The sequence below is a fragment of the Polyodon spathula genome, chromosome 6 (genome assembly GCF_017654505.1).
Source record: "Polyodon spathula isolate WHYD16114869_AA chromosome 6, ASM1765450v1, whole genome shotgun sequence".
Classification (NCBI taxonomy): domain Eukaryota; kingdom Metazoa; phylum Chordata; class Actinopteri; order Acipenseriformes; family Polyodontidae; genus Polyodon; species Polyodon spathula.
This window is the reverse complement of record NC_054539.1, coordinates 56,135,415-56,156,351: the sequence shown is the minus strand read 5'-3', so window position 1 is coordinate 56,156,351 and position 20,937 is coordinate 56,135,415. Positions and strand designations below refer to the sequence as shown.

At 36.9% G+C, this 20,937-nt stretch overlaps 1 protein-coding gene across 1 annotated transcript; it reads right to left on the bottom strand.

The window, feature by feature from the left end:
- Positions 1–182: 182 nt before the first annotated feature.
- Positions 183–20,736, bottom strand: LOC121317704 (kelch-like protein 32). Its single transcript, XM_041253858.1, has 4 exons — positions 20,353–20,736; positions 12,666–12,772; positions 9,259–9,357; positions 183–479 (listed from the first exon to the last, which is right to left on the bottom strand). The coding sequence occupies exons 1-4, from the start codon at positions 20,597–20,599 to the stop codon at positions 183–185; spliced, it is 750 nt and encodes a 249-aa protein (XP_041109792.1). The 5' UTR covers positions 20,600–20,736.
- Positions 20,737–20,937: the final 201 nt, after the last annotated feature.

Genomic DNA, 20,937 nt, shown 5'->3' with positions numbered 1-20,937 from the left:
TAATTTAACCCTAATTTTTGGACAAATTTCAAATGCCCATTTCTATTGCTGATCAGGAGCACTGGGGATCAACGGGTGACCTTGATTCTTTTCACCCATCCAACCCAAGCATCAGATTTAACCAAGCTGCTGATTGTTTGCTGTCTTCACTCATAAACAACGTGCTGTAAAACTGTGACCTTCTATAGAGTGGGGTGATATCCGGTGTGAAAGCTCTCCCAGTTCCCAGCTCTTGCTGTAATGCTGAGCAGGTTGCTGCCTACCTGCCAGATCTGCTCCTCGCTGGGAGATGTAAGCTGGTCGCTCTTGAGCACCTCCCTGAGGAGACGGTAGGGAAGCATCAGCACCTCTTCCTGGCGACTGCTGAGCAGCTCGGACAGGTGCTTCACCAGGAAGCTCACCACAGCCTCCTCCAGCAACGGCAGGTTAAACAGGTCTGCCAGCTTGTACATGTCAAGGTAATTGAAGCTGTTCAGCTCCTGCAGAGAAACGCAAAACACACAATGAGCACTTTGCTAAGATGAAAATAATCTCCTTTCATTTCACTGAAGAGGCATGTGAAAATAAATGTAATGTAAGAGTAAAACTTAAATATGAAAAGCAGGCTTATTACAGACATTTTTTATTATAGCAACATGTTTTATAGATTATAGTAATATTTTTTTTTTAAGTCACTAAATTAAATAAGTTGTGCTTTTTCATTATAGCACAGTAGAACTGTCACCACAGATCCCTGTACGATACAATAATAATAATAATAATAATAATAATAATAATAATAATAATAATAATAATAATAATAATAACTTACTATTATTACTCTACTTAGTTTCCCCTGTCCACTGAACTATCTCAAAGAGTAACTAACCAGAAAAAGATTGGAGATCCCAGAAAACAGAGCATGAAGGCTATCTATCCCAGTTGATGCAACCACCCACCTCTCTGTTTCCCTTTAACTAGATATTAATTCATAGGAAAACAAAGATGGCAGCTGGATGGCAGTAATGAAGAGACAGTTTAGCTTTACATTCAGATTGATCCTGTGCACTGATTAAAGATTCCCCTGCGTGCCAATTAAAATCACATCAGAATAAACAATAAGGAGGTCTAGGTGATGTAGGGGACTAGACTGCATGTTCGCATTGCATTTCATTTCCCATGTTTCACCTCTAGAGGCCTGGGTTCAAATCCAGCTCACCAGTGAAATAGATGTGGTGGTCTGAAAACTCATCCACAGCCTGTTACACAATAAACAAAAGTGTGTGTATATATATATATATATATATATATATATATAATATATATATAGTTTAGTTTATTGTGTGATAGTTAATAAACTAATGGCTATAAATTAACCAAAAAAAATTGAATCGATTGACAGCCCTAATATTCATGTTCAATCTATGTTCATTTTTTTAATACTGATCCTCTTGATGAAATGTGAGGGAATTACACCATTGTGCTAACTAATAGCACACTGTTTTTTATAAACAAACAGGTTGTCATCATCAGTGTACCAAGGAACCCTTTGTACACATTGTTCAATATTACTGCACAGTATGTGGTACCATCTCTATAATGACAACATTTTAAACATAACACAACTGCTACACAATGCTCCACAAAACACCTCAATATAAATCCTCTACTGGCCATTCTCATTAACCTATATTTCAATATTTATATGAAACAGCCAGCACAGTATAGCCAAAGATTGCATTAAGTAGAGTCCATTTTAGCATGAACTCTTCTTATGAATGAAGCATGTGGGTTTATTTTAATGATCTAAGGATTATTAAAGGGATGAATATGAAATCCATGGCTAAGATTGCAAATGCACCCCTCCCAAAACTGATTTTAGGTGTGTGTGTGTGTGTGTGTGTGTGTGTGTGTGTGTGTGTGTGTGTGTGTGTGTGTGTGTGTGTGTGTGTGTGTGTATATATATATATATGTATAAAAATGTAAATAAGGGGAGCATGGATTTTGTACAGCAAGAACAATTTTAAAAACTGAAATTATTCTGCAGAACAAACCAATAACTACAATGCCATCTTAATGTATGCATGAAAAGATGAAAAAAAAATTTGCCAGTAGTATGATTTTAAAGCACAACAGTGCCAAACTGCATTACTGGAAATCAATCATAATCTAAGCAAAAATAATCAATCAATCAATCTTCATTTTATATATCACCTTTCATAATGGACCACCATCACAAGTGTTTTACAAGATAGTAAAGAACAATGCATAATACATTAAATACAGCCATAGTACATTAAATACAGGGCTAGGATGTGAATTCTAAACCCTGTGGATGTGTGTGTCATACACAATCATACCAAAAAGATGGAGTGAAAAACCTGAAATAGAAATTTAGACAATAGATTATCAGGCTTAAGGATCATTAAAAGCAAGAGAGAAAAAGTGGGTCTAGAGAGATTTGAAGCAAGCGACTGTGGGAGCTGCACACACTGAAGCTGGGAGAGATTTCCATAGAGTCAGGCCACGAAGCTAAAAGAGCGCTCTCTGAGTGTGGTGCACCTTTGCTTGGGTATAACAAGAAAGCTTGAGTCAAAGGACCTCGGTTTGTGTGCCGGGACATAGCAGGTCAGCAGGTTGGAGAGATACTCTGGACCTGTGCGATGAAGGGCCTTGTAGGCAAGCAGGTGAATTTTGAAAGTAATCCTGAAGTTCACAGGTAGCCAGTGCAGCTGAGCAAGACAGGGGGTAAGGTGAGAATGTTTTTTACATCTGGTAAGGATACTAGCAGTGGCATTTTAAACCAGCTTCAATCAGTTTATGGTGCATTATGGAAGACCACCATATAGACAGCTGCAGTAGTCGAGTCAAGAAGAGATGAATGCATTACAGAGTATCTCTGCATCTGGTATTGTTATAATATTGCTCAATTTGGAAGTCTGCTTTTTTTTTTTTTTTTTTTTTTTTTAACAACAAATAATAATATATTGCATATTATAATAGGATATATTCATTGCATTTGATTTTAAATATGATTGTAATTGTACTAAGTGATATGTTTTTGTGCTGTGATCTAATGTCTACCATACATTAAGCCCACTATTTTAATTTCTGACTCAAACTGGGTTTGAACCCCAGGTCTCTAGAGGTGAAGTTGATGAAATGTGAAGGAATTACACCATTGCGCTAACTATTAGCACACTGGTTTCTCTATAAATGACAACACTTTAAACATAATACAACTGCTACACAATGCTCTACAATACACTATAAATCCCCTATTGGCCATTCTCATTAATCTATATTTCAACATTTATATGAAACAGCCAGCACAATATAGCCAAAGATTGCATTAAGTGGAATCTATTTTAACATGAACTCTTCTTATGAAAAAGGCATGTGGGTTTATGTTAACGATCTAAGGATTATTAAAGGGATGAATATGAAATTCATTGCTAAGACTGCAAGTGCACCCCACCCAAAGCTGATTTTAGGTGTATTATAATGTAGACTCTTAACTATGCACATAGGTGCTCTCCAATATATGGCATTTGACTGAATTACCTTGATCTCAATCCCAGGGGAGACAGTATAAAAAAAACACACAAACAGAAACACAGATTCATTAAAGAGTTTATAAAACCCATTAAGAGAACCTGGTTTATAGTGTCGACATGCTGTAAAGAAATTAACATTGTTAGCTTGGTACTATTCATGGGATCCAAGTTTAAATGTCATCTTTCAAGTCACATCCCTCCCACACAAGCGCCAAACTAATGCGGTTTAAGGATAAATTAATGGACATGAATAAAATATAGCCACGGTTAGTGAGAAAATAATTTGCCATGACAATATCATTATTGGACATGCATCGTGTTTAATAAGCTGTGTTGAATTCATAACCTAATGACTGATACATAAAGGAATGGAGATCAGCCCTTTAATTATTTTCATTAAAGCCTGTCAACTTATTTGTAAAAACCTTAGTGTAATTTACATCCAAATAAGAACAAATGAGCGATTTCACAATGCAGAGTGATAAATGGCTGTTCCCTCAATAAAGAATGCTGGACTTAGCAACTAAATAAATGCTTTTTTTATCTGCTTTAAAATTACAACATTTATTAAATAGTGTTGGGAAAATAAAGTTAATTTGCAGATGATTATTCTTGTGGTCTCTATTATTAAACAAAATGAATAATCCTGTACTGTGAGATTTTGGAATCTCAGCAATCTTCACAAACCTAGTGGGATGCTGCCATCTGCTGTTCAGATGCATCCATGTATATCTAAGAATGTTGTAGACCGAGAAATAAAATACACGCAGACATAGTAAGGAGTTTTGAGTGGACAGCCAAAGGTTAGGCAAGTAGGAGTTAGCCTTGAGGTCTGTTCCAGTCCAGGGCTTTGTGCCAATCCATTCCTAAATTAGACCTGGGCCTACACTAAATCAAAGTTTATGAATGTGCAATAGCTATATTTTATAATGAGCATGGTGGTGCCATAATTTAGATTTAATCCAGGTACTACATGGAAAAAATATTAGCCTCCTAGCTTCAACAAGCCTTGTCCATCTGAACCTGAACCCCAAAGTAAAGGAAATAAAACCTGATTTACTGGTAAATTCTGCTCAGACACCCATATTACAGGAATACAGACATGCATGGTGCTTCGTCATGAGGTGAATAAAGGACCAAGACTACTGACAAAGATTTGAAGCCAGGTCTTACTATGTGCTGTGCTAAATGAGCCACACTCTATTAATGTAATTCTCATTAGAAAACGATTCAGTATCATCAGCCAATCAGCTTCCAGCTGTAGCAGGCATTAATACATTGGAATGTCACTGCATCACCTGTGAATCAAATTTAAAATCAACCTGTGCAAGTAGTGGCTTTTTCATTTTGACTTGCTGTATTGAAAGCTTAGTTCACAACTATTGGACATTAAATACTAAACAAAGACACAATTGGTCCAAATGTATTTTATTATCCACCAAAACCAGTCAATCACTACTTTACACTGACGAAAAAGTAACCGATCCCATACCTGCAACAAAGACACAGAAGGTCAATTGCAGCATACCAAATTTAGCCTACTTGATGTGTCTAACTAGTGGATTAAGCAGGTTTGAACCACTTGATTGGACTAAAGTTAGTGCACCTTCTAATCCCGATTGCAGAGTACAAGAAATTAATCATCACAGCTGGAATATCTGCTAAATCAGGACTAAACAAGATCCAACTGCTGCGTACCAAATCAGATTTGTGATGGTCATGTTCAAGTGGATTAACTTAGTATTGTGAAGGATAAGACTAACTTAGTATGCTTGCTCGTCCCAAGCATTCACTGCTTAAAATGTTTTGCAGAGACAGCTGCATTTTCATTCTGATATGATTAGTACATCTGAAAACTTTATTCCGTACATTTTTATGTCCGTCACATTCAGGCTGTCAGATCCGTGAGAATTAAGTCTTGCACAATATATATATATATATATATATATATATATAATAATATATATATATATATATATATAGTTGTAGTCAAAAGTTTACATACCCTAATGGAAATTTATAATTTCTAGAAATTTCTTGAAAACAAAGAATTTTAGGAAAAATCTTTTGTAGCAAAAGTTTTGCTTTTGCGGATGAGGAAAAAAAGTTACAAGAAATAGATGTCTACAATTAATTTATTTCAGCAATTTCTTTTGCAAAACTCAAAAAATGCTAATTCAAGAGTATGCATGCCCTTTGATGCTATGATAGTATTGTCTACAAGGTTCTAGAAACTTCAATATGATAATGTAGAACCTAATTAAAACCTAGAAAAGTCTAGAAAATGCTGGATTTTAGGTGAACATTCTTAGTATAAAATGTATAAAATGGTTATGCATGGGATGATTGCTGTCATTACCAATATGTCAATATGGGAAAAAGTAAAGCGCTATCTGAAGACTTTAGGCAGAACATTATTTATTGTTATAAAGCTGGAGAAGGATACAAGAAGATTTCTAAGCATCTGAGTATCCCAATTTCAACTATTGTTTCTTTTATCAAGAACTACAAGACTCATGGTACTGTCACAATGCTCTCTTGGTCTGGAAGAAATAAGGTTCTTTCACCAAGAACAAGTAGAAGAATTGTGAGGAAGGTTAATAACAATCCGAGATTGACTGCCAAAGATATTCAAAGAGAATTGGTTATAAGTGGGACTAGGGTTTCCATTACAACCATAGGTCAAGTATTGCATGGTGAAGGTCTCAATGGTCGCAGGCCAAGGAAAAAGCCCCTCTTAGGAAAATGTCACAAGGACAAAATCGCTTAAAGTTTGCAAAATGGCATTTGAATGATGGATATGAGTTTTGGTCAAAGGTTTTAAGGAGTGATGAAACAAAAATCGAGCTATTTGGTCACGCTGATAGTCGTTACTTTTGGAGAAAGACTGGTGAGGCGTACAAAGAAAAGAACACCATACCAAGCCTGATAATACCCTTCTATTGTACAGTTTTTCCTCTAATGGCACAGGAAATTTTGTTCCAATACATGTCAAAATGGATTCCATAGCATAACCAAATATATTGGCCCTCTGCTAGAAAACTTGGTTTAAAGTGCAACTGGATGTCCCAACATGACAACAATCCAAAGCACACCACAAAATGTACTTCAGAATGGTTAAAGAAAAACAATATCAAGGCTCTGGAATGGCCCAGTCACAGTCCCGATCTAAATCCAATTGAGAGTCTTTAGTATAAGAAGAAGAAGGCTGTGTATAAGAAAAGTCCTCATAATTTTAATGAACTTGAAGCTCATTGACAAATATCATAATCGTTTAAAAGAGGTTATTATTGCTAAAGGTGCCTCAACTAGATATTAATTTAATTTTCCTTGTCAGGGTATGAATACTTTTGAATTAGCATCTTTGGAGAAATAATTGTAGACATCCATTTCTTGTAAGTTTTTTTTCCTCATCCACAAAAGCAAAACTTTTGCTACAAAAGATTTTTTCTATAGTTATTTGTTTTCGAGAAAGTTCTAGAAATGATGCATTTCCATTGGGGTATGTACACTTGTGACTACAACTGTAGGCCCTACATGTAAAATAAACTTTTTAATCATGTACCTTTGATACTGTTTTCAGTTTAACGCAATACAATTTTGGTTAATATGCTTTAACTATAAACAACTAATGGTCCTTTATTATGTAATGTAACATTTCTGTGCCTATGCAGCAGTCTGCAGTATGATTGAAATATGCATGAAAAGGACATGTCATTTATTTGTACTTAAATATGTTTGATGTAATAAAAATGTGTCTATATATATATATATATATATATATATATAACATCAACAATCTTCGATACGCCGACGACACGACTTTGCTCGCAGAGAGTGAAAAAGACCTAGAATATCTGGTCCGAAAAGTCAAAGAAAAAAGCGAGCGCATGGGTTTGTACCTCAACATCAAGAAAACAAAGGTAATGACAACAGCAGGCAATGGTAAACTCCACTTGACAATTGACAATGAAGAAATCGAATTCCTCTTCCTTGGATCCAAGATCGACCGAGGTGGCGAATCGGGACCAGAAATCAAACGCAGAATCGCACTTGGGCGCAGCGCAATGCAGGGAATGGCAAAAATATGGAAGAGCAATGACATCAGCATAGCAACAAAGACTCGCATAATCAATGCAATCGTTTTTCCGATTTCCACATACGCATGCGAAAGCTGGACGCTCAAGAAGGCCGACAGAAGGAGGATCGATGCTTTTGAACTTTGGTGTTGGAGACGATTGCTGCGAACACCATGGATGGCAATGGTCACAAACAAGACGATCCTTGAACGTGTCAAACCACAAACATCGTTAGAGGGAAAAATCACGAAACAGCGGCTCTCATATTTTGGACACATCATGCGAGCTAATTCCCTAGAAACAGCATTAATGCTCGGCACAGTCAGTGGGTCAAGAAGAAGAGGGCGTCAGAGAACCCGCTGGCTGGACACAATCAAGGCTGACACAAACATGCACATGAAAGATCTGAAAGAAGCGGTCAAAGACAGAAATGCGTGAAGAATGATGACCCATAAAGTGACCGAAAGTCGGCCTCGACTAAACGGATTTTAAAAAATATATATATAATCAGATTAGTAAAGAAGGGTTAATACAGCTATGGCCAAATGTTTTGCATCACCTAGAATTGCATTATTTTTTTTTTTTTTAAATTATGAACATAATTTAGACATTTTACTTAAATCATCTAATCAAGAAACTACAAAATAATAGCCATCATAGTAGTAGTTCATGTTAGATTTCAATTTTTTTTTTGTGAAGTATATGGAAAGTTAAAAAATGGTATGTAATTCAATATGTTAACAAACATTATACAGAAGGTTTCATTCGACTTTATGAAGCAAAATGTGATAACTCTGTATGGTGATGCAAAACTCCTGGCCATAACTGTAGGTTACTCTACATTATCAGTCTAACTTGTTCCACTTGTTCCAATCAGTTAAACCAATTACTAGGATAATCTGCTTGGTACGCTGCAATCAGGATGAAGTGAATACAGATTTGCAGGATTTTCTAGTCTGTATTTTAGTTCTCTTGATATGACTAAATCACTGGTACGCTACAATTGACCCAGCCAGTTCAGTAATATTGCTCCATTCAGAGATCTGGCACTGTTGAGCTCAACTATAAGTAGCTCTGACAAATAAAAAAAGTTATTTGTGTAAAGTGTAAATCATTACAAGTTCAAAGTAAATTTTTTTAAAGAAAATAATGAGAAAAAATAATTTTCTAATAGTAATAGTGCCTTCTCGATGAAGGCTCTACCGTGTGGTAGTTGACCTTGACTTCCATTAGCGCTAAACTACCCCAGGGTAGAGCCTTCAATGACAGGCACTATCGCTTAAACAAAGGACACCATCCATCACTATAGCACCTGAGGGGAGTTTTTCATGCTGGATGTTGTGAAGTGCTTTCTGTAACTCTGAAACATTTCTGAAGGTACGCCCATCATTACAGTAAATACTTACCCGTCCTAATAGGGTTAGTACAGCAGAATACAGCTGCATTGGTTTATCAGGGTTCTCTACATACTTAATACATTCCTTTATTAACTACATGTGGCAAGGGCACGTGCTGCACACCAGCTGTAAATGATAAGGCTGTGAACCCCTGCGGCTTATAAAATACTGATACTGTATGATGACAGCACTACCATGAAAAACAACGCCAATTAGTTTCAGGGCTGCGCTGACAGAGTCACTCACCTGGATGAGATAGTGGGAACACAAGCTGAGGAGCTCCAGCAATTGAAGATGGCTCCCTGCAGCCAACACGTCCTGTATCACACCGGGATCCAACAAGATCTAATGAGGCAAAAACAAATAAATAGTATGGGATACACTTCAAAATTCAGGCTCATTAACTGTACCGTAGCTACACTGTCCTTGCATTTTTGTCACACTAATACATGTATGTTAAAACTAGTTATATGATTGGGAAAATCACTTAACTATATTTACAGTTCCACTCTTGCAATCATAGAATTGGGAGCTACAGTACATGTAGTGAGTATTAGTAAACGGTAAATACAGTATTTCTACAGTAGTTAATGTGCCTGTATTAGGAAGAGTAATGTAAAATAGGGCTTAAAAGTTACATTTGCAACTTCAAAATACACTTAAGTTTGATATAAAATTCAAGGGAGTGGCAGCCTATGCCAAGTTTCAAATAATTCCTACCACTAGTGCTCAGTTGTATCGAATTTAAGTTTAAATGCCATATCTAACTTATTATTCAGAAATTAAACACTGCATTAAGGTACACATTTTGGAGGTGATTTAAGTATAGGCACAATGCAAATAATTGCAGATGCAAAAATCAAATTGCGTTGGAGCCAAGCAATTATTTTATAGGTCTCTGCAGGTGTGTACTTCTATACAACTCTTAGTTACTCGCTTCTACAGCGGTTTGCACCCTATAAAAAGAGGTGCAAAGGTTTTGGAGGGCCAGCAATTGCCTAAGTGCAAGGCAAAATCCTTACACCACATTACAATGTTTATGCCCGCTTAGTATCCAGATCCCACCCAATTTCATGCTCTTTTCTTCATTAGAATGCATTTCAATATAATTGTAATGGATTAATGATGGCAAAGTGCAAACTTGATAGTGGGTGCAGAATGGCAGGTGAATGTCATTCTTTGCATACGCTGCATTTTTAGCATCCTGTAAAATCAGACTTTATGGCTGCTAAACATGATTTATGTCAGCATTATGGGGGTTTATGACATTCTGATTTACAATCACAATAACAGATTAATGTTGATTCAATATAGTTCATTAGGTTTTGTATAAGCTGAATAGTATTCTGTTTTACTACTGCAAGGTCACCATTTCACACTCACCGTCTGTCTGTTTCTTTTTTTTTTTAATGTTAAAATCTTGCAAAACAGCACCCAAAAACAGTTTGGGTGAAACAGTCAGGGCAATTATACAAATCCCACTGTAGCCATCTCTTGGACAGCTTTGCTATATCTTATAAATATTTTATGCAAAACTCATTACAATAGACAACTGAGACCAAGATTCAAATCTGAAGATCTTGTGATGTACGTGCACAACCTCAGAAATCAGACAAAATCAGGTCAAAGAGAATGTTGTGCACCCAGCTATAAAACACATACATACATATTAAGGAGTTGTGAGTAGACGGACGAAGGTCAGGCAAGCATAGGAGTCGTGCAAACACCAATTTTGAGTTTTAGCAAACAGTTAATATAATCTGGTTATATTTAAGTCTTCAGTCATTTTAAGCACTCATTAATCTGGCTTTCGCTCACACTGCCCTTCAGTCTTGTCTTCAATAAGCCCCTTGGTGTGCCTGCAGTGTCAGAGTTTAAAAGTATTTGTTATTTCCCACACGGCCTGCCATGTTGAACGTCAGGGGACGTGACAGGGATGACACCAGATAGTGCCAACAGCAGCAGAAGATTTAGCCCTTAACCTCCTAGCCTTTTTGACAGAGTGGGCTGTCCAGAAGCGCACTACACATCGATCAGCAAAGTGTTTACTATGCCAAACTTTGCACAGTTTGGTTTGCATTGGTTAGTACAGTGATATTAATGAGCCCAGGGTGCAGAATGGGATAGTATCTAATTAGGGGTTTAATTGTTTTATTATTGCAGTGATATTTCAGATTTGTGGATGGTAATAGACATAAAACACAAAAATTGCCCTTATGTCACAGTTGTTTTGGTAGTGATCCAGTCTTGTTAACGAGTATTTAAAATGTGAAAAAAAGGTGTCCTCCTGCTGCAGAACAAAAAGTCTACCACTAGAGGTCAGAAGAGTCCCAGCACACAATCAAAATGACATACATTTTAGCCAGACTTTAAAGCATACGTTTATTGTCCATCACCAGCACTACAACTACAGATTATGTACAATGATGTCAGCCAAGCCAAACAACCTTTATCAAAACATTTTTTTCTATTCAGGGCTGTGACAAGGCCAGGCAATGTTATCTTGGGACCCCATTATTTACTTGAAAAGCTGTACATGCTACATAGAGAATACATCCCATTTATATCAATAAAAGCCTCAGTAAATAAAATACTATTTTACAAAAAAGGTATGGAAATAAAATAACTTACTTCCCCACCCACAAAGCTAAAAACAATGTGAGTAGCTCCCCAAACCTTGGACAGGCTGCAGAGTGGTTTCATCCCACATTGACTCAAGGCACCCTAACGGAAGCCTTTCCTAATGTTATTTTAGCTATATTATAGACTGATCTCTCGCTGAACACTGTTGGGTATACAATTTTAAATGGCATACTAATGCTATTTTTTTGGGGGGGGCGGGGTCTTTTTTTTAAAACTTTGTTTGCCTTTTTATGATACTTACCTGGTTCTCGGCCGTGTTGCTCCAATACTGAGGTATTTGTGCCTGTGCTTCCTGATTCTACAGAAATTATGCAAGTCATGTAATTCTTTGACCCTGTCTGCTTTAAACAGTGTTTAGGGGCACCAGAGTTGAAAGTTTACAGTCTCACTTGATCGATCTGAAGTCACCAAGGGAAGAACAAGGGAAGTCACCCACTTGCATTAACATGAAGAACTTGTACAATATCACACCTTGGGCTGGATTCTCAAAGCTCTATAGTTATCCAAATTGTCATTAGCACAATTTTCTACAGAAAATAACAAAAAAGAAAGACTAAGCCTCAACATGAATGCCTTCCTAATGATTAGAATAACAAAAACATGTTAGCGATCAGTTAACAAGCAAGTTGAACTAATGATGGCATATCAAACATCAATCTACTACAAATCATGCAACATTGCAGATTTAAAATAACCTAAATCAGGTTTTTATGTTGTATTATATTTTTGTTTTTGTTTGTTTTTTTTATCTTTGGATTAAAGTAAGTTATTAATATATAGCTTGGTCTGTGCTCTAATATCCTGTGTACTGTGGCTACAATGCAGAGGAGCATTTATAGGTAGCCTGCGTCAAGGTGCTGGCTTAAAATTGTAACTGTGTTGTTTTCAACCATCAATATAAAAATTAGCAACAGCATGTGGTCTGGGGGGGAAAAAACTGCAACCCCGCCCCCCTATAATATTATCCAGTACACTGTGAAACGCACTTGTTTTTGTTGATCAGCACTCACCTGCCCTGTGTAAGCAAAGTCTAGAGCCTGCTTCAGTCCCACACTGGTGACACCGTGCAAATTCACTTCCTCAGCTCCACTTTCCACCATGCACAGACTAAACATGACTGAAAATCAACAGACTGAAAATCAACAAGAAAATAAGAAGCCATGCAAGGATTAATGTCACAATTAACTATTTTACCGATTTAAAACTATTTAAAAACAGGCTTTTTTTTCACAATATGTAACTAATAAAGTTGTTTGCTATAACTTCAATAAGATTCAGTATAATGAAGCTACCTTGTAGCTGCTTGGGTCTGGATTAAGAAGGACATGGAATATACTGCACTGAATTTTTCAGATGCTTGGTTTAATTGTGTGGCAATGTTTATAGCACTGGACCTTGGAAGGATAGGAGGTCTACAAGATTAAGCTTGAATTCCAGATTATTATTATTTTCTGGTTCTATTCGAAGAGCTAAATGTATGTATGTAAATGTAAACTTAACAGGGTTGGTGGGTTTACCTGAATAATGTAGTAAAGTTGGTGCACAGATTATTTATAGCAAAAATATATGAATGACAAGCTTAAGTTATGCTAATGCCCAATACCAAAAGATAAAAAAAGCAGCTGAATTGTGCGGTTTATTTCAGGGGTGTGAAATACAGCAGGGTGGGGGTCCTGCTGCAGTTCTAACACTTGCAAGTGCCAATGAAGTGTCCAATGAAAGTCTGCTTTTGGAAGGGCATATCTTCGCATGCCAAACCCTGTACACAAAAAAACAGCGGTGCCCCTTATGCCACTTAGCTGGCTGACTTGTAATTAGAACCTTTATAATGCCTTTCATCAACCGGGATCTCAAAACAATTTCCTTGAACACTGTCCAATTGAAACCCTGAGCAGGCCAGTGACAATTGCGTATAAACTCTTCGCAGGGATGTTTAACTATGCCATACCAGATGCATGGGTGAGATATTATAGTACATACTGAAGCTGAGCTTTCACTATTCTGCTTTCTGTATCACTTAGTGTAAGGGTGCTTAATTCTGTGGTTGTGTTTGTTTTTTTGCCATTAGGATTAAATATGTTTAAACTTTAACATACTGAGAATTTTTGTTTCAAAAAAGCCATCACAGAAGCCCTCCATTATTTTAATGTGGATGCAACATGTTCATAACATTTATGTGTACATGAAAAAGACTTATCAGAGCAAAGCACAACTTTATCCTTTTAACCCATTTATGAAACACTCAGTGTAGAACGTTTGACTGGAACTCTTTCTCAATTATTTTAGTATTACTGCATCCATTTGACTCAATGTTTAGCCAATATGGGAAAAGTACCAAACACGCCTGTACTGCTTTATTTGCCAATGAATGATTCATGGTGATGTGGCTCCCCCCACCTATTCCAGTTACTGCAATTCTACACAGGTTCTCTACAGATGTGGACACTCACAAGTCAAAAGGTGTCTCAAATCTTTTAGATATAAGATTATTATCAGGCGCCATAGATCTTGGTTCTTTTTTGTATATATCACATTTGTATATGGATGATCAATTTATTCTAAACTGAACATCTTTTGCACTGATAACAGCTTACTTGGAAGGCTTCTTCTGTGAAATGGACTAACACACTTTCTGAGCTCCTTATTATCAAAAAATTGCACAAAAGGATTAGTTTTTTAAAACTGGTTTGTTTTTCCTCCATGAGCAGCCTTGTTGAAACATTGAACAGACCTCTAAGAACCAGGATCTTATTAAACAATTTCCTTCTTCCCAAAACATACTGTACCTACATATTCAACTGTTATTTATCTTATACTGATCGCTTCAAGCCAGGGTGCACTAATCAGGGCTTAGAACGTGCAATTAACAAGACTTTAACATAGTCTTACCTCTCATTAGCATAACAGCATTCTCACTAATTGATTACTCTGATCTCTTTGCTTTCTAGACTCACCCTGAGATTACATTTTTAATTAAGGCAATCCGCTTTTAAAAAGTTCCCAATAACAAAGCTAATAGTGCAATTATTCAATGTTAACACTGAAATAAACAGAAAATCCCCCAGCCCAACTGTTATTATTAGCAGTTGCTTGTATGTTTTTTTAATGATGCTATAACAATAGCTGTGGCATAATTGCAATGTAATTACTCTGGCCCAGATGAAACACATGTTGCAGGCTATAAAATCCCATCTGAGGTTTATGCTGCAAACTTTGTGGTGTCAGGATGGGGTCATATTACCTGTAACACAGCAAGTGAATGGTGAGAGAATCTCAAGAACCATACTTCTGTCTAACTTATAGCACGGTGGCAAGAGACAAAATCATCACAGACTCCTCATCACACTACAGAAGACCCTACTGGTCAAACATAGCCTGGAACAATATAAAGAGCTGTCATGACCACAAGGGAACCTTGACATCGGTACCATGCAGAAAACGTTCATATTCTAGTTCATTCACCAGTGTCTTTGTAACTGCTTGTATTATCCCTGCTAGAGACAGTTAAACTATTCTTTAGAGACAGATAAAAGAAAATCCAGATTGGATTTTAAGTCAAAACCAGTTACTTCTGAGAATACACAGATTATTAAATCTGCCCCCACGTGAACAATAAAAGCAATCATCATAAAATCCAATACATTTAAAATAAAAAAAAAAATCCACAACATTCATCCCTGCCACGGCTGTGAATTCAGAGCTAAGAAAAATACAGTGTTCAAATGCAATACAGAGGTCATTAGAGAGGGGTATAAAAAACATTAAACCTGCTAAAGATTTTCTTAGTATGTATTCACACACAGTAGTATAATGCTATCTTGCACTGTAAAGCAACACGTATATTACACCTCTGACAGCAGGTCTACATCAATTGGATGAAATTGAACTTGCCTTTATTAAAATCCTACCCCTACGCCTTTCTTGTAAGCTATATATGTGCACTGCATTTCTAATACATTTGCCTGTTACTGTGTTAATATTTTATAGTTCCATATTCAGCCAAAATGCTCCCCTGTCAAGTGAACTAATTTGAACACAACAAGCTCACAGATGCTTGACTCAGCCCGCTGTGTATGTGGTGATGTCATTTACCAGGTGAGCCACTCTGGGAAACAGCACATTGTTAAAGCCTTGGTTATCAGTTTTTCAGCAGGCTAAATAGGAATTAACTCAGTCAATCTCCACCATGTTAGGGGGAAAGTTAGATTTGACTACAGCTTGTGACAGAGAAATCCAAAAGAACTCATATGAATATGATATACACCCTTATTAATGTAAAGTGATCAATGCATTCATACAATTATTTGTATGCTTCTCTTCTTGCAAATAAACTGTTTTCTTTTTGGGGGGGGGGTGGCAGAGGGGGAATTGTTGTATTCAAATTGTTTCACCAATTGCCTGTCATGCATGGAAAGAGCTTGAGTGAAAAGCACACAACAGTGGCACTAGGAATGCTAATAGATACTTAAGAAATTTCAATTGAAATGTTTGAGAAATTCTAATTCACATAAATAAAACATCCTTTGGAGTTTTTAATGAATATAAAGATGAATCAGGACTGGCTAATAGTTCTAAGAAGACCTCTCAGAGCAAATAAATTTGCATCTGCAAATGACAAATGTTCCTAAATGCTGATTCTCTGCCATTTATCACTGTTTCAACTAATCTAGAGAGTTATTATAAACCTCCTGGATTGTTTCAGCAAGAGTAGATGTCATATGAATTATAAGATGAACTCAAAGAGCCTTTAACTAAAGAAAACAGATAATAGTGCTAGTAAGAAAATTGATTTTAAAAAGTATGAAAATGAAAAACTGTCTCTGCACCGCCAGCTAAACCCAGCCAGTCAATTAGGAAGTTATCAGTAAGCCAGTCAATTAGGAAGTTATCAGTAATACCGCCCAGACCTGAAAAATTTTCCTTTGTTTTTCAACTGGCACATCATCTGAGGAAGCTCTGCACTGGGGATTCTAGATTTACTACATTTTAAAACTTTAATATTAAGCACATTTAAACTTTTAAACTTTAACATAGTTAGATTTATAAACAATCATTAGAGCCATCATGAGAATCTCTCCATCACTATTTTATCATTAGAGCCATCATGAGAATATCTATATCATATATATATATATATATATATATATATATATATATATATATATATATATATATATATATATATATATGTGCACCGCATTTAACTGCATATGGAATAGACTCTGAAGAAATACTGAATATTAAATAAAATACTATGTAAAGACTATGGTTGACTTCTGCGGTATATTTGGCAACAGTTGAACGTTTAAGCAAAATTCTAAATGTTTACCACTTAGGCTAGGCTGACGTTTTAATTTTGACGATTTATTCTATGATGCGACAAACGTGAAGATGAAGTTATAGACAAACCTAATGAAACCGAGAAGAGACAGAGAGAGAGAGGGCGCCAGCTCCAGTATCTGCCACTGGAGGTTATTTTAAAACTGTCTGTACTTATTGGGATTACATAAGCAAGCAATTCAGTATGAAAGATGGCAGTCAGCAGCAGAAAGCACATTTGTTTTCTTATGTTATAATCCTTTTCTTTTACAGTAAATGTGCTTTCTCAGTGCATTTTTACAAAAGTGGTCGTGTCATTTACTGTCTCCTCTGATGTACAAAATATACTGTTACTCATTCAACATGTAATGGTGTGCAAGCTACAAAAAAGAAGAAGCAGTGGTCCAACGACTACAATTGACTCTAATATGAACCCTTGTGCACTGACCATGTCTCTGCAGTGTGAGCATGATGCCTTGAATTGTCTCAAATCGTCTCCAAACTTTTATCAAATGCTCCTTACCAATAGACGTTTTGGGCTACACTTGCCGCATTTTACAAATATTTAGAATAAGCCATTATTTATGAGGACCGTCCGTATGTATGTGCACTGGGTCTACCATTTGATAAATCAGAATTTTAATCTTACATTTGGGAATGAGTAGTTAGTTAATTGTCAAGAGGGAACGATCCTCATGCCCATGACGTGGATTAGCAATGCACACATGCGCCTGTGGCCAAAAACAATTTGAGAACCATGGCTCTGCAGTAATACTGAAAAAAAAAAAAACAGTCAACCGCAGTGTATTCATTGCTTTTAATAAAATCTATTTCAATCACTCAGTCAGTCCTGTTAAAATAAAGGTCCCTTTTTGACCATATAATAAATGCAATGGTATAATGATGCAGCTTCCTTTATTTTGTGTTAAATGCAAGAGAGATGTGTTTGACAAGCAATTGAATTATGCAAATCAAACTGGAATGTGCTGTTACAGTTTTTACAGCAATAATTTTTATAAGAACCTTTCATAGTGGACCACCATCACAAAGTGCTTTACAAGACCAGGGTGTGTGAACTATGCATCAGCTATAGAGTCACTTACAACAACATCTCACCTGAAAGACAGAGCACAAGGAGGTTAAGTGACTTACTCAGGGTCAAACAATGAATCAGCAGCCTGGGATTGGGGAACTGGGATTTGAACTGGGAACTTTCTGGTTACAAGCCTGTTCCTTTAACCACTGGACCACACAAATATGGTTTATATTTAGTCTACTTTTTGGAGTGCCATGTACCTATAGCAACACTATATAGTCATTTTAATTTGAACACTACTTTGCTGCTCCTGTTAAGCAGTAAACACATTTAAATAGTTTTTTTTTATATATATAGAAATGTTTTTAAACACATGTTTTCAAAATTGCACATACGAGTTGTGCACAGCGAATGGAATGCATGTTATTCTTTATAGTCCATTAAATGGTCCCTCACACTCTCCAAATTTGAATCATGTATGGAACTTACATGAAAGTTGACTGTTTTAAGAAACGAATCAGAGAGGAAAGGTCCTCACCCATGGATTTACACAGCCCGCCTTATAAGCCTGACAATAAGTATGACGTTCCACCCGTGTGGTCCAGCGTGTGCTGACATGTGCGGAGGGTCACACTTCTAGCTTTTGATCTTGTGAAGCTGGGGTTATGGTCTGTGCCGTGCAGGAGTGGGACGTCACCTTCGGGAGCAGAAAGGGAAGTTGTCCAGCTTCACACCATTGTGAGAAACGGCAGATAAATGGGCAATTACAGGCCCCGACTGCAGCTAGTCAGTGCAGATCCATGAGTTGTAATTATGAGTTTGAGTATGAAGAAATAGGTAGCCCTTTCATTGACAAATATTCAAATGACCTTCATCTCAAAATTGGTATAGGGGGTAAAAAAAGCTCCACCACTATACATATATTGTGTAAAATGTAATACAAATAAATTATAAGCAAGTTAATTATATAACTATACCCTTCTATAGATACAGTACACCTTGGTATAGAAGTACGTTTTCAGAAAGGCCGCTTCTTTTAATGATTTAAATGATGTTGGTTTTCAGACCAGCCACAGTTTACCAGCCAAGTCTACTGAACAGACTTCATCAACTGCTGTGACAATATTTTTTATATCGAGTCCAAATCTGTATTGTGTGTGGATTCCCGGTTCTTTATGCAGCTATTGGGTGTGCATATTGCACCTCAGCACATGTAGTCCCCCTGTGAATATTGTAATGAATCAAACCAGCCTTGCTTAAAAGGGTTAGTTACAAGATGAATTAATAATTAATCTAGGTGGATCCCTCACTGTGTTACCATTGAGATGGGCACCACAGGAATTGACATTTTTGAAAGTCAATTAGCAATTTGTTTCTTACTCTTCTTGATCATACGAAGAGTCTAAGAATGGTAATCCCTTCATAGCTGCCTAGCCCTTGTAAAACCATAGTAAAAGCATGGCAAAATGGAATACAGCATAGTGGTAAATCATAGGCAACGTAAGTAAAGAATAGTGAGGTATAGTAAAGCATATCAATAAACATGGCAAACCAGGGTAAAATATTAGAGAAAACACACATCGAATGTAGAAAGATACAGGCCCTTAAGTACAGTAGTTTAGGTGTTGTTTTGTAACAGGTGCTTTCACATTTCACAATAAATGAAAATGAGAAGTGAGCTGAGTCACAACACACAGTTGTGCATTTGAGAATATGTCCAAGTACTACTAAAAAGACTGCAAAAACAGAAGCAAAAAGAGATGCATGAAATGCCACATCTGACCATCCATGTGTCTCTGCCTTTAACAATTAGAAGTAAATATCTCCTAAAACGCTAAAATCACCACATAGTATCTAATAGCAATGCAGTGCAAGCTATCATTAAACAAGACACCAACAAAATGCTTTTGAAAATATAATATCACAAGAAGGGCACATACCAAAAAATGGCTGGAGCTTTGCACACTGCCCTAGCCCCAAACCAATTACACAGGCATGATCTAAATGCTCTTGTAAATGAGGACAGAACTTTCAAGCACATAGATTGAAGAGTCAGGGTTTGAACCTTACACTAACCTTGCACCAAGTACTTGGTTTCAGAATTCCTTTGTTTAGATATATTATTGAAATGACAAGAGACAGTAGTTTGAACAATTAGGTCTCTGATAAACATGTAGGATTTCTAATAGGAGTTGTTCGTACAAGTGTAAGGGTGGAACAATTTAACTAACATCAAACTTCAGTCTCCTGATCAGATACTTCATTGAAACCCAGTTTCAAGCCATGAAGATTGAAATAAAAATAGCTTTCATGGCTTTTCATGCAGAGAAATTCAGAGGAGCTTATCCTGAAATAGTCACTGCATGCTGCCAGGACTGCCTTGTGGGTATGGAATTTCTGTTCCTCAGCAACCAGGGTGACATCACAGAGTATCCCATCATGTCTCTGCTGGTTCAGGGCTGTGAGGACAGCAGCCTTGTGAGACTTGGACTGGCAAAGCCTTTCACCTGTGAGCATTTTTTGAATGCCGGATGGAACAGAAACACTAGTTAGCTGCAGGTAAAGACCAGGCAAAGGCACAGAAGCCATGCCCCATGCTTGTGCATTCGAAAGAACATTAACCACCACCTGGTAGAAAAAAGGCACTATGATGGATTAAGAACAAAACCTGGATGGGAAATCTCTTCTCTACATGCAGCTGGGTTAATCCTTTTGAATGAGGTGGAAAAAAAGGGAAGGAGTGCTCTAAGGACAGCAGCAGTAGTTGCATGTGCTGTGCGCTTGACAGTGAACTCAAGCAAGCTGAAGGAATACATTACAGCACAGCGGCAAACTGCTGTGACACTCCTTAAGTAGCCTGCTTTAAAGACAAACGGTAAGGGAACACTATGCTTGAACAGGCAGTGAAAAGTGGGTTGCTGTACACA

Bases quoted from the DNA above. Each gene is read 5' to 3' on its own strand.
- LOC121317704 (XM_041253858.1), bottom strand. From the start codon at position 20,599: ATGGCTTCTGTGCCTTTGCCTGGTCTTTACCTGCAGCTAACTAGTGTT. The intron at 12,773-20,352 runs GCTCCTCTGAAT...GTTGATTTTCAG, and splicing joins CAGTGACTATTTCAGGATAA to TCATGTTTAGTCTGTGCATG. The intron at 9,358-12,665 runs GTGAGTGCTGAT...TTGCCTCATTAG, and splicing joins ACTTTGCTTACACAGGGCAG to ATCTTGTTGGATCCCGGTGT.